The sequence below is a fragment of the Myotis yumanensis genome, unplaced genomic scaffold (assembly GCF_028538775.1).
Source record: "Myotis yumanensis isolate MYYU_CA2020_CCGP unplaced genomic scaffold, mMyoYum1.0.hap1 SCAF_3, whole genome shotgun sequence".
In the NCBI taxonomy this organism is placed as follows: domain Eukaryota; kingdom Metazoa; phylum Chordata; class Mammalia; order Chiroptera; family Vespertilionidae; genus Myotis; species Myotis yumanensis.
Window position 1 is genome coordinate 131,253,129 of NW_027223754.1, and position 25,811 is coordinate 131,278,939.

At 45.7% G+C, this 25,811-nt stretch overlaps 1 protein-coding gene and 1 long non-coding RNA gene across 4 annotated transcripts; one reads left to right on the plus strand and one right to left on the minus strand.

Annotated features, from left to right (window-relative positions):
• Positions 1 to 15,245: 15,245 nt before the first annotated feature.
• DUSP6 (dual specificity phosphatase 6) lies at positions 15,246 to 20,322 on the minus strand. Of its 2 annotated transcripts, XM_070409605.1 has the most exons (3): positions 18,796 to 20,319; positions 17,794 to 18,231; positions 15,246 to 16,753 (listed from the first exon to the last, which is right to left on the minus strand). In XM_070409605.1, exons 1-3 carry the CDS (start codon positions 19,193 to 19,195, stop codon positions 16,446 to 16,448), a joined length of 1,146 nt encoding a protein of 381 aa, XP_070265706.1. In that variant the 5' UTR covers positions 19,196 to 20,319; the 3' UTR covers positions 15,246 to 16,445. The 2 variants fall into 2 exon arrangements, with proteins under 2 accessions (XP_070265706.1, XP_070265707.1); XM_070409606.1 differs by lacking the exon at positions 17,794 to 18,231 and having other exon boundaries at positions 18,796 to 20,322.
• A 222-nt stretch (positions 20,323 to 20,544) lies between these two features.
• On the plus strand, positions 20,545 to 25,454 carry LOC139006859 (uncharacterized). 2 transcript variants are annotated; one of them, XR_011470803.1, is made up of 4 exons: positions 20,545 to 20,903; positions 22,653 to 22,855; positions 23,046 to 23,130; positions 23,540 to 25,454. It is a non-coding gene; the product is annotated as an uncharacterized lncRNA (long non-coding RNA). The 2 variants fall into 2 exon arrangements; XR_011470802.1 differs by lacking the exon at positions 20,545 to 20,903 and having other exon boundaries at positions 22,191 to 22,855.
• Positions 25,455 to 25,811: the final 357 nt, after the last annotated feature.

The following is a 25,811-nucleotide window of genomic DNA, read 5'->3' on the forward strand; positions in this document are numbered from 1 at the left end:
AGGTTGAGACTGCCCAGCCACTAATATGATTGCCACTGGGCCTTGCCTAGGTCTTGGCAACATCACGTTTATTAGTAGTGAAGCTGGGATATGCTCCAATCTCAGCCTGACTCCCAAGTCCAAGATGTAGGGGCTGTAAAAGTTTTCTGGATTATGAGTGTCCAAAATCCTAGGTGCTAAAGACAAGAGTGGTTTTAGGAAAAAAGGAGAAAATTCATTTATTTAGGCTCATATCAAGAATTTCGTTCTTCTCACCAAAATAAAACTCAGGTATATCTAAAATGTAATTTTTTTATTGTCTAAAGTTTTACATATGTCTCCTTTTCCCCCAGTTGACACCCCCACCCCCACCCCCTACCCCCCGCCAGCCATTCCCACCCCGGGCAAGCCCCTACCACCCCAGTGTCTGCATGCCTAAAAAAAAAAAAAAAAAAAAAAAAAATGACCTTCACTCCAAATTAAGGAATAGGCTCCAAAATATATATTTTTTACATTTCTAGCCTTAAACCTCCCTTCTCCTCATCTCCTCCCTGCAGGTTGATTTACTCACATGCCTTACCTGTCGAAAGACTGGTTTAACTCTAGTTTCCCTTGGAAGACATGACCTGAGAGGCTGCCTGAGCTTCCTCTGCCTTTTTGTGACCTCCTGGTGACCTGGGAGTTTTACCCACTTTGCTTAGGGCCTACACATCAGTGGGATTCAGTTTCCTTTCGCTTGAATGACTCCTCAGAACCTAACTCATTCAGCAGTCCACCCACTCCCTTTCCTGTTTCTCTGGCCTTTATGGGCAATAGCCCATCTCTCCTCCTCAGCAGGCAGGCTCTTCCCTGGGTTGATGGTGATTGATTTGTTTTCAGTTGTCCTTATGTTTTGTTTGGTTGTTTTGATTGTTTTGTTTTGTTTTTCCTTCTCAAGTGGGGTAAATAGCCAAATTGTGTTTTCCTTTCACTACCTTAAGACTTTGGGTGTCAACTAGTAATCTTTTGTCTTCTCTGCCTATGTTAGCCTTTGTTTGTTAGTATAATTACAGGCCTCACTATTTTGGACAATCAGACTTTAATTGGCCTATCCCTAGCCTGATGAAATCACCCTGAAAAAGTCAGAACAATGCAACAATCATACTACTAAAATAACATCCCCAGGGCCCAACATCTGAAGAAAATATATTAAGAAAGAAAATATTTTTTAAAAAGAGGGGAAAAAAGGATTGGGAAATATTTGACTCAGCTGGCTCAAGGGTATAGACTTCCTATCTGCCCACAGAGGGGTAAGGAAAAGGCCTTGGGTGAAGAGAATGGCCCTGCAGTTCTTAAATATAACCACATAAAATACAAAGTGTATTTAGCATCGAGGACGTAAGCTGCACAGAAAATGTGGTTGCACAAACAATTTTGCAATTTTAATAAATTACAAAGAATGCATTTAACCAATTTTGTAACTAGCTTTCAAAAGCCTCTTACATCTCTCAGTGGTCTCCAGAGTAAACACATCTCCCACACAGTAGCATCTATTTCTATAGAATTAAGTTTCTGCTCTGAAATGATGTAATCTTCCATCTGGGGCAGTTTACACATACCTTTCCCAAATGATAGAGCAACAGAATTCAACCTCATTTCTTCCATTCCTCCAAGAACGTGCCATGCTGGGCTGCACGTCAACCAGGAAATATTCAGTAAACAGAACTTGTACTCCATTTATTCTGAGTTTACTTTAAGGAGCCACTTATCTCTTTTGGAATGACTTCCCTTGCCAATCACCTTGTGGAAAAGGCCTGGGAGAGACACTCCCTGAGGACGTGCAGAATCCTAGGTCAGCAGCCTGTGTGGTGGCAATAAACAACGAAACTATCTACATCTTAAGATCTTCCCTTTTCCGTCCAAAGACAATTGTTCTTTTTAGAGCAATTGAAACACACACACACAGGTATACCCTCAAGGATGAGTGCATACGTACTCACGCACATGCCCATGCATGGCAATGAGTCCTCTGTACATTCTCAGAAACGTGACCATAATTTATTCTCCAGTGATGGTTTATGCTAAAACACACAAAAAAGCAAATAATCATTTTGGAGGTAAAAAGGCTCTTAAAGACTTATTGTTCAACACTTCATTTAGCAAAGAATGACAATGAGGCCCAGGTATAAATTCATTCCAAAGAATTTATATTCTCTAAGATTTTGAGATAAGATTAGAGTATTTCCTTATCTGATCTCTCTCCACGGAAAGAGCTAAGGCTCTGAGGTCAGATCAGCCAGGGTTCAAATTTCAGCTCCACCATTTACCTCTGGGTGGTCTTAGGTAAATTTGCCACTGTTTCCCCATCTGCAAAATGGAAATAATAAGAATTGAAGGATCCAGAATATACCACTATGAAGAGTTTTTGGTTGTTGTTTTCTGAACTCTGCTATCTGCTTAAAAGTTGAGCTTCCCAAAAGAATTAAATCGTCATAAATGCCCTCCCAGGGAATTCCACAGCCAGGAAAGTATGTATGACTCCTATTACTAGAGAGAAGTCAGCACTATAATAAGAAATCACCTAGTTCCTCCGGGGTGGCTCAGTGGTTGAGCTTTGACCTATGAACCTAGAGGTCACAGTTTGATTCTTGGTCAGGGCACATGTCCTGGTTGTGGGCTCCATCCCCAGTGTTGGTTATGCAAGAGGCAGCCAATCAATGATTCTCTCGCATCATTGATGTTTTTTATCTCTTTCTTCCTCTCCTTTCTTCTTTGAAATCAATAAAAATATATTTTTTTTAAAAAAGAAAGAAATCACCTAAACAGATATTGTCATATCTCCTAAGGGCCCATTGATCTTTCTTAAAAGTCATTGTTTTCCCTTAAATGCCCTTCTGTCTCTCTTCTTCTCCTATTAAGATGGTATATAAGGTTCAATTCTCCTTGAGTCATATTTTTCTGTCCATTCTGGCAAACATATGTGAATAAAAGTTTGTCTTTTCTCTTGCCAGTCTGTCTTATGTCAGTTTAATCCACAGATTTCCAATCCCTGAATCTATTAAGAAGTTAAAGGAAGAGTTTTTTCTCTCAACAGAGCAAACATGTATTAGTTACTTACAATGAACAAGACACTGTTTTAAAAACACTAAATGTATTAATTAATTTGTTTCCCACCCTGTCCCTTTTAGAAATAAGGAAACTCAGGCACAGAGAGATTAACCAACTTGCTTAAAATCAGACAGCTAGAAAGTGGTGGTGTCAGGATTTGAACTTAGCAATGTAATTCCAGAATCCTTGCATTTATGAGAGTAACCTCTACCTCACAAATGTGTACCAAAAATTAGAGGACATAATCTAATCAAATAATGTCGGTTGCATTTTCACTATTAGAAAAATAGTGTGCTATTGATGAACCAGACTGTTTCCTAACTCTCATCAAGGGTTAGGGTAGAACAAGGAATCCAAACTGTGCTTGACAGTCCGCGTGGATGGTGTTGGAGTTCCTGAAAACAGACAAGCATGACAGAGCCAGACAAGAAAACTTGGTCAGGTTTATCTAGCACCATCCCATGGACCCCAATAGTCCGCTGACTAAAAAGTATGGGCTTGCTTTTGTTTTGTTTGTCTGATCACAGAGCAGGAATATTGTCTCAACTCTGACATAAAATGGATGAGGTATGCCACAAACTCCCACCACTTCCATGCTCATCAACAATCTTGCAGTGAGAAACTCAGCTATCCTGTTTCCCTCATCCTCGTCCTGGGAAGGGGAGTGGCCAGTGGAATGAGCAATGTCCACATCACTGCAGAGGGCATAAAACAGATGTTCGAACCGGGGTATCAGCATCACACAGACCTGTGAACAAATACCAGCTTTACCAGAACTTACCTGGGAAACCTTCAGCAACCTTAACTGAAACTCGATGGATTTCTGTTTTCTCACCTGAAAGATGGAGATTTAACATCCTTATAAAACCTACCTCACAGCATAGTTGGGCCAGCCTCCTGGTAATAGCTCAATGTGTATTCTTTAGTAAATTTATGAATTGGCTTTGTGATTTATCAACTACTTGCAGAAAGTTTCCCATGATCCTTTTCTTCCCCAAATAGAAAAAACATCCCCTGCTCCTCTGAAGTCCTGCAGGATTTCTTCTGGATCTCTAGTGTGGAAACGGGTAACTTTACCTTCTATGTGCCAGCCAAAGTGCTAAGCACTTTACATGCATTTTCTTCATATAATCCTGATAACAACACTATAAGTAAGTAATATAATTATCTCCATTTTTCACAGATGAGAAGACGAAAATTTTAATAAGGCTAAGTACCTGGTCTGAGGTTACACAGGTAGCTAGTAATGAAGCCAATAAAAGCGTCTAAATCCCAAGCCTATGTCCTTAACTTTATGCTGTTTGTCCCTCTATACCTTATAATGGTTTATGTTCATTATCAGTTTCTTTTTTAAAAATATATATTTTTTTTTATTTCAGAGAAGAAAAGAGAGGGAGAGAGAGATAGAAACATGACGAGAAAGAATCATTGATTGGCTGCCTCCTGCATTCCCCACACTGGGGATCAAGCCCACAAACTGGGCCTGTGCCCTCACTGGGAATTGAACCATAATCTCCTGGTTCATAGGTCAATGCTCAACCAACCACTAAGCCATACCACCCGGCCATTATCAGTTTCATTTTAGGATTAAAAGGTCAAGATTTGTATGTCAGCTATATTTTTATGTCCCACAGGATGTTCTTTGAACACACAGGTTGTCTATTATTGAATGAATGAATGAATGATTATATACCATAATTCCCCTCCTCAGAGTCTTATTAATCTTAATTTATTTGCACTAAATGCTTTATATCAATTGTCTCATTCTATGCTCACAACTCCACCAGCTTGTTGTTATTATTTCCATTGTGCAGATAAGGAAACCAGGACTTAGAGAGATGAGTAACTTGCCCAAGGCTAATAAGTTACAGATCTGGATTCCCATCTGGGAAGACTGAACCCTCTGACTGAGTCCGCAATCATCACTCCACATCTGAGAAGCAGATCTGAAAGGGGATGGCCTCACCAAACCACAGACATTCTGTGGCCCACTCAGGCAGCATCTCTCTTTTCAAAACTTTTTAACTCTTAATGGCTTTTTTTAAAGGAATTAGAAGGGCCTTTAAAATGTGAAGCTTTGTATAGAAATTAGTGGCAATTCCAAAATTCCTTATAAGAAGGGTTTAGAAATAGCAATTTCATTGGAATTGAGGTAGGGGGAAGAGGGACACAAGGATTTTTTTTTTTTTTTTTTTGGCGGGGGGGGGGGGGGTATTATCATAAAGCTGTATTTTCAGAGGCAGCTTGGTAATTTTTAATCAGATTCTATTATTATTTGCAGATTGCTGATGGATATTATAGGGGCACTTTAAAGGGAGTGTTTCGTGACCAGCATTGAGCGTCATCCTGTGCACCAAAAGGTTGCTGGTTGGATTCCCGGGCAGGGCACATGCCTGAGTGTCAGGTTAGGTCGCCAGTCACAGCAAGTATGGAGGGCAGCCAATTGATCTCTCTCTCTCTCTCTCTCTCTCTCTCTCTCTCCCCCCTTCCTCTCTCTAAGCATGTCCTCAGGTGAGGATAAAATTGTGTGTTTCATGATTCTGTACCTGAACTAGTCTTGCTTACCATTTTGCAAAAGTGATTTAAACATCAATAAAGTGAAGTCTCAAATTTATAAATGACATCAAGATTTTCTGACAATTGGAATACTAACCAGGAAAGAATAAACATGGAGAAAATCTCAGATGGGGCTATGTGAGTGGGCAGGGAACGTTCACGCTCCGGGGAGAAGCCATACATCATGCCCGCAGGAAAAGGGAACCCACCTTGTTCTCAAGAGACCACGGCCTCTGAGTGCAGACGTGATCCAGGAAAAGGATGATGGCATCACTGTAGACCATCCCCTGAAGAAGTCGGTCCAAAGCATTGTGGCAGTCACAAAAGCAAGCATCATCAGGAAGGATGTTAAAAAACAAAATAGAAAGCACAGTCTCATGAGTGCTCGCACACACGCATACACATACACACAGGGACACCAGTATTCATCTGCTTCAGAAATGCTGGGTGGAGTTCCAGGCATTAAACCTCAAAAATGTCACAATGAAACTGGAACATATCCAAAGAAGGTCACTTACAATTATTAGGGTTTGTGAAGAAACCAGGAACTTTAAAGCACTCCAGACTGGAAAGACAAAACAGGAGAGTTGGTGTGCAAGAATCTATAATCACAGAGGGTATTGATTGAGTGAACACAGGTCGTGACACCAAATTCCAGCAAAGCAGACCTAGAAGCCCTGGTAAAATTAAAGTATTTTAGGACAATGAGTGTTTTCAAATGCTAGTTTATAGAGCAGATAATAAAATAGAAAAAAAATCATAGCTCTAAGAGAGTCTGTAGCAGTGAGCTCATAATAGCTTATGGTGCAGTTATAGCTCAACTATATGCTCAGCCTTCTGATGTTCCATGTTATGGAAGATGTAGCAAGCTCCCTCCACACTACAGTGGGGCCTTGACTTAGCAGTGTCCCGACTAATGAGTTTTTTGAGAGACCAGCTGTCTCTCGGCTGATTTTTTGCATTGAGTTGATAGAGTAATTTGAGTTAACGAGCTCCTTAACGAGCTTGGTCTCAGGACGAACTAAACTCATAAGTCAAGGCCCCACTGTATTTGTTGAAGACCCTGAGAAAGGAGGTGCTAGATTAAATTAACTGCTGATTTAATACATGTGGTATATCTGTTAATTCCCAAACTGGCCAATCAAAAGAATCACCTGGGAACCTTTTCTTTTAAAAAAATGATTCCCAGGGCTCATATCCAATAATTCTGTTTCAGTACATCTGGGATTTAGCCACACTGAGACCGTCTTTTCCATAGAAAATGCAGAGCATAATCTGATTGGCTGGACTTGAATCATGTCTTATCCCTGAACCAATCACTGAGATGGGCAAGCCAGGCACACCCCTTGGCCTGACCTGGATCAAGAACCTCCCCTCTGATGCAGGTGGTGGTTCCCCCCAGGAAAGAAAGTGAGTGACTAAGATTCAGTCTCCTCTTCTTCCCGAGTAACAGAATCTTAATCTATATACAGTGGGGCCTTGACTTATGAGTTTAATTCGTTCCGTGACGGAGCTCATAACTCAAATTACTCGTATGTCAAATCAAAAAGTGAACGAGTGAGACACGTGATGTTGGGCTGATGTTGTGGCGTTCACTGTGACGTTTGCTGCGCCAACTAGCGGTGGGGTATCTGAAGCTGGCTCGTAACCCGAATTTTAGCTCGCAACTCAAAGCAAAAAAATCGGCCGAGAGACTGCTCGTATCTCGAAAAACTCGTTAGTCGGGACACTCGTAAGTCAAGGCCCCACTGTATATAAAAGCCTAAGCGACCATTATGACCAGACGACTGGCTGGTAGCTATGACACACACTGACCACCAGGGAACAGACACTCAACGCACAGGATCAGACTCCCTACTATCTGGATCAGGCCTGCAGGGATTGGGCCCAAACTGGCTCTCCGACATCCCCCGAGGGGTCCTGGATTGCGAGAGGGCGAAGGCCAGGCCGAGGGACCCACTAGTACACGAATATAACTAGAGTGCACCGGGCCTCTAGTTATATTAGAAGATGCATGTGCCCAACTGAAAATCTACATCCCCAGGCTCTGTAGCTATGGATATGTGGTTAATTCTGAACATTGAACACACAGAGTACAAATCTGGTGTCGGATTTCCAAGAAGCTTCTTTAAGGGAACTGATTCTTCCCTTTTCCTTCCCTTCTTTCTCCTTCCTACTGCCTGGAATGTGAATATGATGACTAGCGATGGAGTCACCATCTTTTAAGCCTGGGAATAAAAGCTAGAATAAGTCTGAGTTTCAGATGATCCTACAAAGTTGCCTGGTTAGGCCAGGATTTCCCATCTCCTCACTTTTACAGACTAGAATAAGCCCTCGTGAGTTTTAATGATTTTTTAGTTTCATTTCTCTATACCAGGCTTCTGAACCGAATCCTTCTGTACCAGATGTAACTGTGACGGGAGACTAAACAGACAGTTATTTCTATGTTCTACACATCCTCTTTAAATTTCACTCCCCATATCACTGGGCATCCTGATTTTTGCTCTCTGTTAAACAACTTGAAAAATACTCTTGTCATGCCTTATAAGGAATTTGTCTCTTACTGCTTCCAAAGCTAGGCATAATTCATCACCTACACCTGTAACATCATTTTCATACATCTGTGCAAAACCACTCCCCCTTCAAAACATGGTCCGCGATTTACTATATTCCACAAACGCTTCTAGACGAGCTCCACTTAAGTTTAGATAATCAAAAGTAGTCATTCTTTTAACTCAGTCTCGCAGACTCTGTTTCCACGTTTGTTAAAGAGATTCAATCAGTGGTTTTCAGACATTTTTAGCCATAAGCCCCTTGGTTCAAAAACCAAAAACAGGAGTCCCTAAGGCCTCTAAGTAAGGTTATGCAGGTTGGACACTGCCATTCTTGACATTGTCTTTCTGGTTGACACATTTTAGAATTGTGTGGTATTCAACCTGCCCCAAAATACACACAAGGTAGATTCCCTGGGAAGGACCAGAGGAAGCAAGCATTGAAAAGCATTGCACTGATATTTTCAATGCATGTAAACAATAAAAGTCTAGTATTTAGGATATCAAAACACTCATTATATTAATACAAATAACAGAAGCAATCCAGTTGAGAACTTGGCAAGAGACTTAAACAGGCACTTTGCAAAATAAAATACCCTATCGTCAGTCAACACATGATGATGAAAATTAAAATCATAATAAACAACCATTTCATCCACCAGAAAAACAAAAACTAAGTGTGACAATATCAAGTGTTGCCAAAAATATGGTAATATATGAAACCTCAAATATAGTTGGTGGGAATGTAAATTGCTACAACCACTTTGAAAATAATTTGTCATTATCTGAACTTAAGTGTCTACACATCCTGTACCTATTCCTTTCTTTCGTCCACCGCAGAGAAATGTACGTACATGTGTATCAGGGTACATGCACAAAGTGTTCTTAGCAGTATTGTTCATAATAGCTAAAACTGAAAAACCAGTTGTCTATCAATATAAGATGGTCTAGTACAGTGGTCGGCAAACTCATTAGTCAACAGAGCCAAATATCAACAGTACAGTGATTGAAATTTCTTTTGAGAGCCAAAATTTTTAAACTTAAGCTATATAGGTAGGTACATTGTTATTAACTTAATTAGGGTACTCCTAAGGCTTAGGAAGAGCCACACTCAAGGGCCAAAGAGCTGCATGTGGCTCGCAAGCTGCAGTTTGCCAACCACGGGTCTAGTACAATGGAATACAATGAAATACCGTTTTGCATGAAAATAATAAACTATCACTACACTCAATAACTTGGGTGAATCTATTTCTCTGCCAAAATGAAAACATTAATATTCTTTGGTAAAATTATTTTCTATTTTATTTTATGGGTCAATCTTAATGATTGTTTTGATGGCAGCCTCTATGTTGAACATTAGAGACAGATAAAAAAATAGTTGGATTAAAAGAATAATTACAGCAGCTATTGACAACTGTGTTTTCAAGATAGTAACATGAGATTAATATGGGAGATCACTATTATTTCTTTGAGTCCTCCACTCAAGCAGCTTTCATGTTAAGAAGTGGTAGACTGTTTATCCCAAAAATGGCTGCAACAATCCTATCCTATATAATAAAAGCCTAATATGCAAATCGACCAAACAGCAGAACGATTGGTGGAATGACCAGTCAATATGATGCGCACTGACCACAAAGGGGCAGATGCTCAACACAGGAACTGCCCCCAGCCCACAAGCCCCAGGCCAGCCAAGGCGGGTGCAGTGAGGCCCTCCCCCACACCACCCCCACCCCCATTTCCTCGCCAGTTGCCCCACAGATCAGCTCTGATTGCCAGCCAGGCCTAGGGACCCTACCCATGCATGAATTTTGTGTATTGGGCCTCTAGTATATATATATATATTAATCCAGAGAATATTTTTCCCATTGATTTTTAGAGAGAGTGGAAGGGAGGAAGGGAGGGAGAGGAAGAGAAACATCAATCTGAGAGAGACACATTGATTGGTTGCCTCCCTCATGGGCCCCAGGATGTAGGAATTAATCCTGCAACTGAAGTAGGTTACCCTTGACCAGAATTGAACCCGGGACCCTTCCATCTGCAGGCCAGTGCTCCAACCACTGAGTCAAACAGGCTAGGGCTGCAACAATATTTTCTTTCCCTGGATGCTCTTTCAGAATATGCTCCTCCTTCATCTCATCTCCTTCAACCTTGATAGACCTCTGTTTACAGCAGAAGTGACTTCTGAGCCTAGGACCTGAGGGTCAATCCTTTCCACCTGACTGTCTCACTTGGGGTTTCACCCAGAGAACCCAGACACCATGCTGTGAGGAAATTTAGGCCACATGGAGAAGAACCTAAGTCCCTGGCCCTGAAACCTGGCTGAGCTCCCAGCTGATAGCCAGCACCAGCTTGTGGGCCATGTGAGTGAGCCCTTTTGGGAATGGAACGACCCCCAACAGTAGGGCACCAAGCAGACACCAGCCTCCCCTGCTGAGATCAGCCCAGATTCAGACTTAAGATTGTTGTGGTTAGAAGCCACTATGCTTTGGGGTGGTTTGTTATTCAGTAATAATAATCAGAACATAAAATAAAGGGACATTCCTGCTACACTTGTCCTGGGAGCTGTGCTTTTCCAACAATCCCCTTATGCACCCCTCCCACTTTCTTCTTTTTTCTTCTGTTCGTATTTGCAGTAAGAATTAACTAGACCAAGTGATAAAAACACTTCTAGCTTAAAGGAAGCAACTTTTTTCACACTTGCTTAGTGCATTTTAGGATGTCATTACCAAATAATATATGATATTTCTTCTCTTTTTCCCTGTGTGCCTGGGAGTTCACCTTTGACGGCATGGTGGTCCAAAACGTCTCATCACTAAAAGGCAATGGATACACACACATTCTCTACAGGTATTTTCCATGACAAAACAGGGAAGTCAGTTGGCTAAATTGCATGCATGTGGGCTATTCATCCTTTCCTACATAAAAGAATCAAATATAGGGTCCAAAATATAGGTTGTTTTAACTGTTGAGGCAGGCAAGGACTTGCCCAATAGTTCCTTGAAGGTTCCATTCTGAAATGGGCACACACAGAAAGATGAAGAGATTACACTTAGAAACACCACATTGCCTTCAGTCTTTGAGGGCTTGTTAAGTCTTCTGTTGCCTTTACTTTAACCTCGTTTCATCAAACCGGTGCAATACAGATCAAGGCCCGGATAAATATTTGTGAGTTGTCTGAACTTTGTTCTATGCCCTTAGATACTCTTAGGAAATCAATTTTGGACTAAAGAAGCTTGAAGATTCTGTCACTAAAACTGGACTGATTTGGGGCCAGTTGTGATAAGAACACAAGAGTAAGGGTATTTGGAATTTCAGTCTGCAGGACCTTCTGGAAAATGATTATTACTGCGTGAGAAACTACATATAAATGTATACTCAGAGTAATTCTTTTGAAACAGCTTAAGGTCTAAACACTGATTTTTTTTTTTTAGATGACTTTTCAAGAATATTCACTTACAGCCAGCTATCACATGATCCGCCCTTTACTTCTCTCCCCCACCCCCACCCCCCGCCCCTCCACCACCTCTTTCTCTCTCTTTCTCCCCCACCTGAACACCAGCCCCCCCACCTTTTCTCCTGAGGCATCACATTGAGGAATTGAATTTCTCTGGGGCCTTTTCACTGGTGTAATCCTAAAAGTGGAGTGTGGGCAAGGGTCAGGGCCGGCTGGACAGCTGCTTGCCACTCCAGAGATCCTTAGGAAAATCAGTTTTGTAAGTTATGTGTTCATGAGCCCAAGAAAGGGCAACTTCTCTTTGGAAGGGAGAATGGAAGTTTCCAGACAGATATGACATCTCTCTGGCAACTTACCAGCTGGAGCCTTCTGGCTCTCTCGTGATTTGGCTGAGATTTGGGTTTGATGTGGCAGGTCACTTAACCCCTGCTTCCTCCGCTTCCTCGGCTGTAAAATGGGGTCATCACTTCCCACTAAACATCACGGGACTTTATAAAGACAAGCAAATACTTATGGCAGGCGGTTTACAAGAAGAGCTAACGCTTCAAAGCTCAGTTCGACCACTTCCCATTAGGTGACTTTAGGTGTTACTGGCCTTTCTCTGCCTCAGTTTCCTCACTGAAAAATAAGGATAATAATAGGATCTATGTCACAGAGCTGTTTGAGGCTTAAAAGATATAATATTGTACATGAAGTACAGCATCTGAGAGTATCAATAAACGCTAATTGTTTCACCTGCTCTGCACCTTATTTCACCTCATCTGTGTCACCCACCCATGACCAGAAGGCTGGAATCATAAGAGAATCCTAGAATGAAAGGCAAAGACTCTCTCACTTTACAGACAAGAAAAAAGAAACTCAGTGAGGCTGAGGCTGGTGACTTGCCCGGGGCTATCTGATTCATTAGTGAGAGAGCCAGAGTTAGAGTTCAGGTCCCCTAATTGTTGGGTCTGGGCAAGTCTCCGTTTTCACTCCTTTGAAGGCTGTGCTGGTATTTCTATCCCCAGATCATTCTTTCTCAGTCTGATTTTAACCCTAAAATCAGTGTATACCATCAACCAGTGCATTCCCTAAGTCTCCCACGGCCCCCACAAAACCTGTAACCTCCTTCCCGGAAAGGCCCCCCTAACCCCAGAAGGCCAGGAAAGGTAACGCTTTCTCCAAGGCCTGAGGAAGCCACTGATGGGGACAGCAGGTGAGGAGGGAGCGGGAGCTGGGCTGCTGGCTAAGGTTGCCCTAGTAACCGCTTGCAGGCTCCATTCAGGAAGTGAGCCCAACTCCAAGATGCAAAATGATCGCCTTCACGCGGCTCCTACAAGCACAAAGGAACCACAGGAACAGAGGGATGGCCAGGAGGGGAGGCCAAGGTGAGGTGGGGGCCCCACGCTGTCAGTTACAACCTTCCCCTTCCCACAGAAGAAAAAAGAGAAAGAATAGCTCTTTGAATCTTTTGACTTGTGTGAACCATAAAAACCACCCATTTCACATGAGTCCTTTTGTGGCCATAGAGAGAGGCAGGCCCCCCTCTGTTCACCAGCCTTATGAAACAATATACCAGGAAGGGGGGGGGGGGGGGGAGAAACCCCAAGCATTGCCACTTTATGGGGGCCCGAAACTCTTCTGGCTCCCTCTTTTACTCAGACTGATGACAAAGACCATTTGCTACCAATCTGTTGGAAACTTTTATTTTTTCTTCACAGCTTGAGCTGTTTAAATGCAGGGAGCTCCCGCTCCCCAAATCGATGTCAGACACTTGCTGAATGGGCCGGGCTCAATTATGTTCCCTCCGCAGGTTCAGCTCACACTGTGACCCTGCATGGCTTCCTGCTATTCATATGTGTTACTTCCCCTTTGTGGTAATGGCTTGTGGCACTTGGCCAGAAAACATTATTAATTTCAGAAGTGGACTGACAAACAACAAACCCACAGTGAACGGAGAGGAAGTGCTGGGGAGGCCAGCTGTCGGCTTGAGCGGAGCAGTAGGAACTCAATGTATGCAAGTTTGAGGAGGAAAGATGATAATCCACAGAGAGGAAATGCACTAAAATTATCCACAGCCCATGTTAAAGAAAAAAGAAAGAGAAAAAAAAAGAGAGAGAGAAAAAGAATCCAGAACAAAGAAAGGAGGGGGGGGGGGCGGAGAAGCACACAGCTACTTGAGCTGCAGCTGGACAGGAAATTGCTAACGCTGCTTGCAAATCCCCACTTTGAACAGCCAGTCTAGGGAATGCCAGGAGCGGAAACCGTTCAGAACTGGATTAACACGGGCCAAGTGGAACTGCAACCCACTTCTCCTTTCTGAGCTCCGGCTGACTTGGGGAAGCCGAATGGGAGACTGGCTTGGTCGTTTTCTGTGCATTTGCCTTTTATACATGCTTACTCACTAAAAGTCCCACTGGACAGTTTGATACGGTTGCCATAAAATCAGGGTCACATGCCTATCACGAAAATTACCAAACCACCCAACTGGCATCTGACATGTGCCATGTGGGTGAAAAGCTCATCTTCTTCCCCACTGCAGATAAAGGGACTAAGCCAGCCATGGGCAAACTACGGCCCGAGGGCCAGATCCGGCCCGTTTGAAATGAATAAAACTAAAAAAAAAAAAAGACCTTACCCTTTTATGTAATGATGTTTACTTTGAATTTATATTAGTTCACACAAACACTCCATCCATGCTTTTGTTCCGGCCCTCCGGTCCAGTTTAAGAACCCATTGTGGCCCTCGAGTCAAAAAGTTTGCCCACCCCTGGACTAAGCGCATTTGAAGAGAATACAAAATGTAGTTAGGTTTTAGTTCTTTTGATTACACACGCCTGCCCTTTACTTCTATTTTTGGCTTGTGTTCTGTTACATTTGGGACAAAGAGAGGGATGTCCCAAGAAAATGACAAGATAGTAAACCTTTACCTGAAACTGTTCAAAATAACCTCCATTAGGTTCAATTGTGGTTTCTGACCTACATTCTAAACCAGTTAAGCACCAAGTACATTAGAACAGGAGTGACAAAGCTTCAACTAAAATGCCAATGTAAAACGTTAAAGCCAAATCCAGGCTCAAGTGAGAAAGCTTGGATATACTTAGCCACACACTCTTGATTCATGTTATTCCAACATTAAGATTAATTTGCAAGTAGAATTGCCAGATAGTAACTGACTGGAAAAATAACTATCCCTTCTTTCTCCTTGGCATATGCATTATTGAGAAGATTCTGATGGAGAAAGGAGAGGTTAACGCTGTTACTGTCATCTTTATTCTGGTACCCTGGGGGTTCCCTTTTTGACTCTTCATTAATATCTGCATTTTATACCCCAATATTTTCTGTGAAGTTATTATAAGCCAGAACTATATTCACGGAACTATATATATAGAAAATATTGTCCATACACATGATATACTTAGTCCATTCTATGATGCCATCCTTATTTAAAGCAAAAGATTAATTTCATAAACTACACCTGCAAAACATTCTTGGAATAGCTCAAAAGATGAGAACTTTGCCCTGCTAGGCCTATCTGTGCTTTTACAATCCAGAGTCAGTCCCAAGGGAAAAGTACCTAAAATGTGTCACTTCACATTCAGGTACAATTAAGAATTAAAAAAAAAAAAAATACACACATTCAATAGCCAAAATAGTTATTTATTAATAATTTAAGGTTTTACATTCTTATAATAAATTGCATCTCAAAACTTTACACCATGAACATAATGAAGCAACCTAACTCTCCCCTCTTCACAATCATATGCACTTCACCTATGAAATGGGTACCCATGCTCACACACACACTTCCAGTTTTATACGAAATTTTTAAAAGGAAAGAAACCAACCCAAAGTATTGCATTAGAGGTGAAGCTCCCTGAAGAATTTTATACAGAGGTAATATACTGTTTAGCACAGCTGAAGTTTTTAAAAAAAAAAGTGAGCCCATTGATTTTGGTGCCTTTCCAAGGTATCCCCTTTAAGACAACACAAGCCAAAATATTTACAAAGGTAAGGCATAGTCAAACTACATTAAGGGGGTGGGGGAAATCACAAGGAAGATATATGAAAGATACTGAGGACTGCACCATAACAAGGTCTCAGCGACTATAGTGTCCATGAACATGTCATTCAGAATTGGTAAAGTCGAGCATGCTGCAAATGTATCCTTTGGATTAGAAAAGAGCAAAGGTTTCCGTCTTGTTGTTGTAAGAAGTGGTACAGCGCTCTTTCTTCCTTTGGGTGATTTCTTTTAAACCCATCAAAGAAAAAACAAACACAGTTCAAACAAACACTACCAAGTGATTTAAGATCAAGTATTTACAATAATCAAATGGAGTATCAGATTTATTTTATCTATTATTAATGTATGGGGTTTTTTTTTTTGCAAACTGATACTACAGAGCTGAAACCTGTCTTTGGCTCCTCTATATGCAAAATTGATCAGTCTTCACTGAAGACAACATAGTCAGTTCCAGATGCAAAAAGAAACAGTGGTACAAAGCCCTAGAGAACACATGCTCCTATCCTACCATTTGGTCCTACCCTATTTATCTGGAAGTCCTCAAATTCCAGTCCCTGCATGAGTAGGCTGTACACATGGGTGTGGAGCAGACCTACTGCCTGTATCTATACAGCAAGTCCTGTTTTTCCCATGGAGAATGGAGCAAATCTCTCCCTTTGTAATAACCAATTCCACATGTGATAAGCTTGTCTAACAGACAGCGGGTGTCATTTGGACACCTGGGGCCACAGACAAAGAAAGCAGCCCAGCCGATGCTGCCAAGAGAAACTGCGTAAGGAAAGGACACATCCCAGCCTGGAGGAATGTGGGGCCTTTCACGTGGATTGCCGGGAGTCCACCTGGTAGACATTCTGGTTGGAGGGGGTGGTGAAGTAGAGCTGTTGCGCGGGGACCCGGTTGTCACAGGGGCTGCTGAGTCCCAGCGTCCTCTCGAAGTCCAGCAGTTGGCCCATGAAGTTGAAGTTGGGGGAGATGTTGGATTTCTTCATCTTGACAATGTCATAAGCATCGTTCATTGACAGATTGAGCTTCTGCATGAGATAAGCCACGGTCACGGTGACTGAGCGGCTGATGCCGGCCAAGCAATGCACCAAGACGCCACAGTTTTTGCCCCGGGCTTCATCTGTAAACACAAGAAAGGCAAGCTTTCAATAGACCGAAAACCACCCTTTGTGAATGATCAGTCTAAAAGATGAATTTTTTAAAAGATTCAGAGAGTAATCGTGTGTGGCAGTTGAGCCCTGCAGGCAGCAAAAAAAAAAATGTATCATTTCGATAAAACATGTACACTGGGCACAATTACATATTTCAGATGTTTTCTGAAAAGGGAGCTTTTGTATTAAGTTTCTGCCAACAAAAAACTCCTTAATGTGTGCATTCTTTGCCTCAGCATGTGAATACCAGAAACGCTGCAATATGGTAGTGAATGCCTTTTATACAGACAAGCAGCCGGCAAGGGTCTATTAAATTATTCTCCAACTGTTGTGCAGCTAACAATGGAGGTATTCAGGCATTTTAAAAGAGAGAGGGAAGTCACAGGGGACAGTCCATTAGGAGGAACAGGATGTCGACATGGCCTGAAAATGAGTTCCTTTGTAATAGGAAATGCATTACAATGCCTGGAGATTCGCTTCTCCAGGCTTCCAGCCCACAGTCCTTCCTGCTGGGCTCAGGTTACGGGCACTGTCTCACTGTTCACTGGTATCACAGTAACATTCAACTGGATTTTAACATCTAGCACTCATAGGGCTTTCCAACAACGGCCTTGATGTCATAAAATAGCTCCCAGGTCTTCTAAAATTCTACAGCAATGCTACAATTCCTGCCTACCGTAAGTACTTCTTTCTAGCCTTCCCCCACTCCAAAGATTGTCGGAATATTCTGTGGTCTGATTGTGAGTGCCACCCCTCCCCTTCCAAATGACTGAATTCAAAGAGTTAAGAAACAGCCGGCATTTCAAATACACCTGTGGACCCTAGCCTTCTCAAAAGGTGCTTTTGATTTCCTTAGCAAGAAGATGAACCAGAATTAAGAAGGCCCTCGGAATATTAGAGACCTGTAGACTGACAAATTGGCAAGCAGCAAGAAAGATCGAAAGCTCAAAACTCTGTGAGCTAAGACTTTGGCATGTAAAAGTGAGTGAGTGCTGTTAATGAGTCTCACCTATGAAAGAAATGGCCTCAGGGAAAAACTGGGACAGGTTTTGGCTCCAGTGATCCGAGATGGGGATCTGCTTGTATTTAAACTCTCCTGCGTTCTCAAAGAGATTCGGCAAATTGGGGGTGACGTTCAAGATGTACTTGATGCCAAACTCCTCCAACACGTCCAGGTTGGTGGAGTCCTTGGCACAGCCCAAGTAAAGGAAGGGTAAGATCTCCACCGGGAAAGAAGGCTGGCTGTTGGACAGCGGGCTGCCATCCGAGTCCGTTGCACTATTGGGGTCTCGGTCAAGGTCAGATTCAATGTCCGAGGAGGAGTCGGAGCTGATCCGCAGGCCCCCGAGCCCCAGCACTGGCAGCGGCGGCGAGCTGCTGCTACTCGAGCCGTCTAGATTGGTCTCGCAGTGCAGGGCGAACTCGGCTTGGAACTTACTGAAGCCACCTGCCAGGACGAGAAAAGCAATCGTGTAACTCGAGTGGCCCTAGTAGTTTTCACAGCTTTGAAAGCCGCAGCCGGGCGCTGGAAACACCGCAGCACCTTACGACCCCCCGACACACAGAACCAGATGTATAAAGACACTTCAATGTGCACCCCTGGAAATGGAACGAACGGGCCCCGCCTCCCCTGGGAGCCCTTATTCTTTTGAATCCGGAAATGCACAAAATGGCAACTTTCCTGAGTATTCTGAGGGGCTAGGAAATGCCAACATGCACCCCCCAACGACCTATCCCACCCTGCAAATTTTAATTGAAAATCGAACGATACAAAGCAAGGCGAGGTGAAGGATATTCTGCGGGTGCCTGCTCCCTGGGAGCGGGTGAATTCTGCGCCGGCCTGGCTCCTCGGTGCGGGGCACGCAATGTTCGCAGCCCCGAGCGAGCGGACGACCCATGGCTGGGCAGCGCGGCTCAGAAGCGCCAGCCACGCGCAACCAGGGCACCTCCAGTCCGCGCGCCCCGCCGGCCGCCCGCAGCCCGCACCCGCCGCCCTGCCCCCCACACATACCTTCCAGGTAGAAGGCCCGGCAGCCCTCGTCCTTGAGCTTCTTTAGCAGCAGTCCCAGCACCGACTCGCCCCCCGTGTTCTCGTTCCAGTCGCTGCTACTCTCGTCGTACAGCACCACGGTGTCGGTGCCGCAGCGCCGGGTGAAGCGGTCCCGGTCCTCGCCGCGCGTGAAGAGCGCGTGCACGGGCAGGTTGCCCTTCTGCAGGCGCCGCAGCATGATGCCGGGGATGGCCACGTTGATGGCTGACTCGATGTGTGACGACTCGTACAGCTCCTGCGGCCGGCAGTCCATCAGCAGCAGCCGCTCGTTGCCCAGCTCCAGCTGCTCGTTGAGCCACGCCACCGTCTTGCTGATCGCCATTTCCGACGCGAAGGGCACGGGTCTTAGCGTATCTATCATGGGGGTCGAGCTGCGAGAGAGAGTGGGGTGCCTAGCAGTCGCCCCTCGGGGCAGGCATAGGCCGAGCGCGCCACGCAAAGCCGCCGCTCACGGAGCGGGGTTGAATTCCACCTCGCTCTTCCCAAACAGGGTTAGAGGCTGGGGAAGGCGAGACAGAAGTGAAGCCGGTGGTTTCTTTCCTCTGCACCCGGCTGCAGCCGCTCGCTTTCGGTGTCAATGAATCGCTCTGAATGAAGCTGCCCAGACAGTTTTGTTTCTCCCCAGTGAATGAAATCCAATTAATTTGGACTCCGGGCTACTGAGAGGGGAGGGAGAGAAAATAAAGTCCAGCGGCTCCTAATCCCTCCCTCCAAGGCTGCACCTCAAATCCACCCGAGCGTCTTTCTCCTCAGATTATTCAAGCCTCGCACTCGCTCTGTCTCCCTCGGACTCAGCCCTCGCACACCCCCAGCGCAAGGCAGCTCCTCAATGGATACAAACAGCGAGCGTCTCAATGGATACATTCTCCCCGCCAGCCAATGAGCGAGCTGCGGAAGGGGCTGTTGCCGTGGAGACGGGCCGGCTGGAACAGGTTGTGTTGATGAATTGTTAATGAGTTTGTCATTCACAAAAACGGAAAGGAATTTCCGCTCCGGATAAGACCCAGTGCAAACAAGCTGCAACAGCGGCCTCGGCGGGAGGAAGGAGAAAGAAGAGGAGGCGGCGGCGGAGGAGCAGGGCACATAAACCAGGGCACTTCAGTTGTCTCATGTTTCCTTCTGTTGAGAGTTCACACTTTGCGTCGGAACTTTTGCGCACAAATGGTGCAATTAGCAGGCACAAAAGCCCTTGTTCGTGACCAAGCGAGCTTTAGGAAAACTTGCGCTGACTTTTTTTTCTTTTTATTCCCTTTAAACTCATTTGGACTGGAGTTCGCCTTACCCCTCCTCCCCCGCCCTCCTTTCGGCGATGTGACCTTTGTTTGCCTGTTTAAAAAGCCCAATTCTGTTGGCTCTGATGTTCTTTTAGCCGAGGCTGTGTTGGGGCTGCTGGACTGCCTGGGCTTTAGTGACCGGTGAGGTGTTAATTGTTAATCCAACATCTTTGGAAACAAACCAGGATTATATTGAAACATTTTAAAGCAAGCAAACAAATACCTGTTGTCCAGATAATAGGAATCAAGCTTTTTTTTTAAAAAAAAAAATAGCGTTTTAATTATTATTTTTAAACAGTGGAGACTGCAGAAACAAACTTGTTGGACAGTCTGATGCTTTTATCCCCCTCCAGAGGCGTGGGGCGTAAGGAGCCAGAGCCATTGTTCCTGTGATCCTGGCCCCCGCGCCGGTCGCCCACCGTGCGCTGAGGGGGTGGGGGTCGCGCTCGTTACTTATTTCTGGGCAGGAAGCTCGGCTTCCGAAAAAGGAGCTGATCGGGCGGGGCCGCCAGCGCGAGGTGCACTGGGGCACTCGGCGCCTGTGGGCTGGCCCACCGTCGTGGAGGCTCGGGGAAGCCCTCCCGCAAGCCTGCAGGTTGCAGGGATAAATTGGGCTCGGCGAGCGGTGACTGTGTAGACAGAGCAGCATGTCCAAGGGGAGCCAGCCCACCCCCACCCCACCACTCTCTTCCCAGCGTGAACCGCAGCCCCCTCCCCTGCGTCACCGGGCTCTCGCGGAGGACGGGCCGCGCCTGCGCATTGCACTCCTTGTCGTCACCCCTGTCTCCTAGCAAGGTGGGCGCCGTAGTGGGGGCGACTCCGCTGATGGTGCGGGGCTGTGGGCTCCGTAGCGGCCCAGGGAGGGTGAGGGGGGTGCATGCTGGGATCCCCCGGCTCCTAAGGAGGGCTGGGAGTCCCGGGGGATGTCTCTGCAGCTCTGCAGAGCCAACAGGTAACCGGGGAGGTGTTGGCCCAGCCTCCGAGCAGCGATAGGCCGAGGCGCCGGGGCGCAGGGGGGAGGGGGGCGCAGCCAGCTGGGGGCCGGATGGAGGCGGGGCCCGGCCGGGGCCTCGGCGACGGGGAGGCGCAGTCCTGAGCGCAGAGCTTCATTGTTAATATAAAAACGCTGGGGCCTGCTGCTCCTGAGCGGAAAACCACCTGTGTGCGGCCGGCGGCGCTGGGGCAAGAAGGGGGGGCCGAGGCCGGAAGGCGCGGGCCCTAATCCGGCCTCCCCTCCCTAACCCCGGGCGGAGAAGAGGCCGCTCATTGTGCGGCCGCCGCCAGGGAGGCGGAAGCGGGGGCAGCGGCTTGGCCGGGCCGGGAGCGGCTGTTCCGATTGCCCCTCCCGGCGCTCTGTGCCTATCGCAAGTGTAACGGAGGGCACCTGAGGTCGTGGGGTCTCCCTCAGCCAGACTCCCGCACCCACGGGCCAGCCTGCTGACGCCCCGCTCCGATTTGCATTTGCAGTCACCCGCCTCTCCCCTGGTTTGGGGAATGTAAGCTAAAAAAAGCAGGCTGCTCGCGAGGACCAGGTTGCCAAGTTTGGAGCGCTGCCGCGGGCGGGCAGCCCCTGCAGGAGCGTTGCGGCGAAGGCGGGGGTGGCCGAGCTCCTCTCCCCGCTCCTTTTTTGGGCATGGCTTGGAACAAAACCCCCATATTTCACTGGATATTCCCCGGTCCCAGCTGGGGGAGGCCTGCGCTGGGTTTGACGCCTCGGATCCGCCCCCACCTGTTACAGGCGTTACCAACCCAAGGCGTTTCAGTCCCTGGGACCTGGAGGCGAGGAGCGGGGAGGCAGGGTGCCCCGCTGTAGAACTGAGAAGAGCGGACTCTTTCACCCGGGACCTCCCGCAGGAAAGGAGGGAGGAACACTGGTTTCTATTTAATTTTGTATTGATTTCAGAGAGGAAGGGAGAGAGAGAAACATCAATGAAGAGAGAGAATCATTGATTGGCTGCCTCCTGCACGCCCCCCACTGGGAGCCGGCAGCTGGGCCGTGTGCCCTGGACCGGAATCCAACCGGGACCCTTCAGGCTGCAGGCCCAGGCTCCATCCACTGAACCAAATTGGCTAGGGCTCTATTTTGCTATTTTAAAAACGCAGTTACCTGAACCTGGGCATAAATTTGGGAGGATAATCGCAACACTTTGCAAACTCGAAGATGGAAACATTTAGTCTGACCCGTGCTTCTGAAGGCTATGGCAGCCGAATGTCAGTCCTTCTCGTCGCGTTTTCCAAAACGGCAGCGCCTTCCCCTGCGTCGTGGGGCCCCCGCGGAGCACCGGTCGGGCAGCTAGTTCCTAAAACAGGCGCCGTAAAGAGCCTCTGAGCCGGGTGGCCGGGGTTTAAATTGTGCCCCAATCGCTTCCTAAACGTTCGACCGTGGTTAAATCTTCTCACTGTTCTACGCCGCAGTCTCCCACGGTGGCGAAATGAAGATAAAAATATCTGCGATGATTGGATGGGTAAAGCGAAATCCCCTAACTTGGCGTGCTGTGAGCTGTTGATACTATTTTTATCTCTCTGAATTCCGAACCTGTACAGAGGCCTGAGTCCTTTCCATCCCAAAGACCCCCTTCGCGGGCTGCCTCACAGCTTGCCTGGAATCGGCTGGTCTACAGAGAAACCCTCTGAGGAACTGCCCTGAGCAGTTGAATCCATCCCAACCCGGCTGCCAAGCAAAGCAGGTGCTGTTACAGACCAGGGTCAAAACCCTTTAACTGGGTTAACGGACAGGAAGTACCCAGGTACCTTTCTAATTTCTCCCTCAGGGGTCCCTTTTGAAACACCCTGTTTCTTCTCCAACCACACCAAAACGATCTAATAGAAATAATACGTATTGGGCACTTACTACATGGTAGGCATGGTACCGATTTTTCTAAGTTCATAACTTTGGTCAGTCTTCAGAAAACCCATGTAAATTATCTCTGTTCACAGATGAATGAATTTGCCTGAGGTCACACATTAGGAAATGGTGGGGCCAGGATCTGAGACCAGACCTTTCAGAATTAACCACATACATGTAAGTAATACAGGATGTTGTAGAGATCATACTACACTGTGCTGTTCCCTGCTGGAATGTTCAGGATTAAGGTCTGCCTTTTGGATTTTGACCACTAGAGTCACATTATCTGTTGCACCCTCCCCACACATGTTAGGATCAAAAGTTAGGCGTACTTTCCTGCTCCTTCTGCATCTGGTGGTTTTCTTTGACTGTATGCACCTCTTCATTTAGTTAACCACACAGTAAATGCTGCACATTGTTCTTCCTTACAGTGTGTTTGGATCATCACAACTACCATTACTTACCTAGTCTGTGTAGCACATGGGCCTGGATTTAAATCTTAGCTCTACCACTCGTGGTCTGACAGAGAGCAGTTACTAACCTCTCTGTGCCTCCATTCATACATTCATTCGCTCATTTATTCCAGATTCCAGAAAGCAGCAGTGAACAAGACACAAGAATACCTGCCTTCCCAGAGCTTGCATCCTATTGAGGACAGACAATCCATAACAGAAATAATTCTACAGTATATTAGAAAGTGAAAGTGCTATGGAGAAAAATAAAGCAAGGAAAGGAATTCAGTAGTGTGCAAAATTGGGATTAGTTATAATCCTCAAAGGACTGTGAGGATTAGAGACAACCTAGGTGACATACAAAAAGTGTTGGGGACTCAATATGGGGACTCAAAGGATGACTTTTTAAAACTCACTGCTTTATTCCTGCACAGAGCTGACTTGCTGTTGCTGATGCTCCTGTCTTGAATCTCCTCTTCCTGGCCCTGTCACCCAGCCTCCCAGGAAACATTCTCAAAAGAGTTCTAACAACTGGGAGAACCACAGGCTTCCTTACTTCCAGAAGCCCCAGTTCCCTGCTTAGGGTGTGTTTCGTGTGTAAAGGGCTGTGTCTATGTGCAGGGAAGCAATTTCCCAAGATCCTAATTTCTCCGTGTGCATATGCGTGCGCGTGCACCTAGAACCCAGGCTTGAATTCTTCCCCCTGGGAAGCTACTTAAAAGTGTCTTTTGGTTGTGAATGCTTGCTTGACAATTGAAGAAGCATTCCAGCTTTGCAGGAATTTTCCTGCCTCAAGGACACTTGGGATTTAAGTGACCCAAAAGCGTTAGCATGACCTCTAATCTTCTTCTTGAAATAATCGCTATGAATACATTTATTAGCACGTCATGTGAAAATAGTTACACGGATTTTCAGCTAATAGGGAGAGCATGTTTTGGAAGGTCTGACTTAAAATGTAGGCATGTGGCATATTCAAGGTTCAATTTTAGAAGTCCCAGGGATCCCTCAAAGTGACAGTGGCTTTCAGAACAGCTAGACCTCAGAATGGAATTTAACTGCATTTGAGAAATATCTTTGAAATGGTCTTCCTGGAAGTAAAGGGCATCTGGGGTTCAGAACTATTGGTGAGGTCTCTTGGCAGATTCCTTAAAAAAGACAGCGAGTTATGACTGATCAGCAGGAACCGAAGAGGCCCAAAGGGCTGACAGTAGGATAGGCAGTAGGATAGGAGTTTCAAATATGTGCCCCAAATGAAAAACACAACTGCAGATCCGGGTTTGCAATCAAACAGCTTCTCACTGGCAGCTTTAGGGAGCTGGCCCCAGGGTGAGGGGCTGCAGGGTTAACGCTTTTCCTAAACAGTTCAGGAGTGGGGGAAAGGCAGGCTAGGTTAGATGGCACTAACAGGTAAGCTGGTCGGTAGCAGTGCCAGAATCACACACCCACAGGCTCATCTAGGGCGTGGTTGGAGCATTCCTATAGACGACATGGCGCTTGAACATCTTGCCAGAATGATACAACCGGCAGAAAAAATGGGAACTAATGTGAAATTTCGACGTTGGCCCCAATCGAGCTAAGCTTTCAAAAATGATGGTCTTCATCCACTTCCTGGTGTTTCTGTTTTCCATCACCTGAGGGAATGCACATAATTTACATTCAGGATCCCATAGAGAATTTATCTAGAAGATTCTTTTGAAGTCTACCAAGAAATTTAATTTAAATATAATAATGTGAAAGGGCGAAGGCTACACCCTCCACCTTCCCCCAGGGTAAGGGCTACGTCCTCCATCTTACCTTGGCCACGTGTTGGGCAAGGAGCTTCTTCACGGAAGTCTAAGACTCTGCTAGCCACACCCAGGAACGGGACATCGACTTGTGCCTGGCCAATCGGCAAAGCACAGTCCTTTCTCCTCCCTTACTCCAACCCCCCCCCTATATAACCGATCTCGGGGAGGGGTTCACTCTCTCTCTTGGCCACTTGGCTAGCCGATGTGTCGGTGAGTCTGGTGGATGGAGAGCTCAAGTTAACTTGAATACAGATTCTTAAGCTTTTACATCGAATTGGCTCCCTGATGTGGTTTCTTGGGAATCTTGTAATCTGGGCACAACATTGTTGATTTCTTCTTTCAAAAGCTTTAGTCCCTTTCATTCCAGTGGGAAAACATTGATTCTTCCCTCTAATCCTTTATTTTCACAAAGTAGGAAATGTAAAAGCACATGTAAATGTGTGTTCGAGAAGTCCCCAGGAAGCTGCATCTCCAGGAGAGCCCAGCTCACTCATTTTAGGAGGGAGGGGAGATGGGGGGAGGGGGCGGGGAGGATGGACTACAGCACTTTGCTTGCCTTTGTATCATTTCCAAAGCCCCAGGGATGATCCTTAGTGGGAAATTGGGCTTAGGTTGCCGT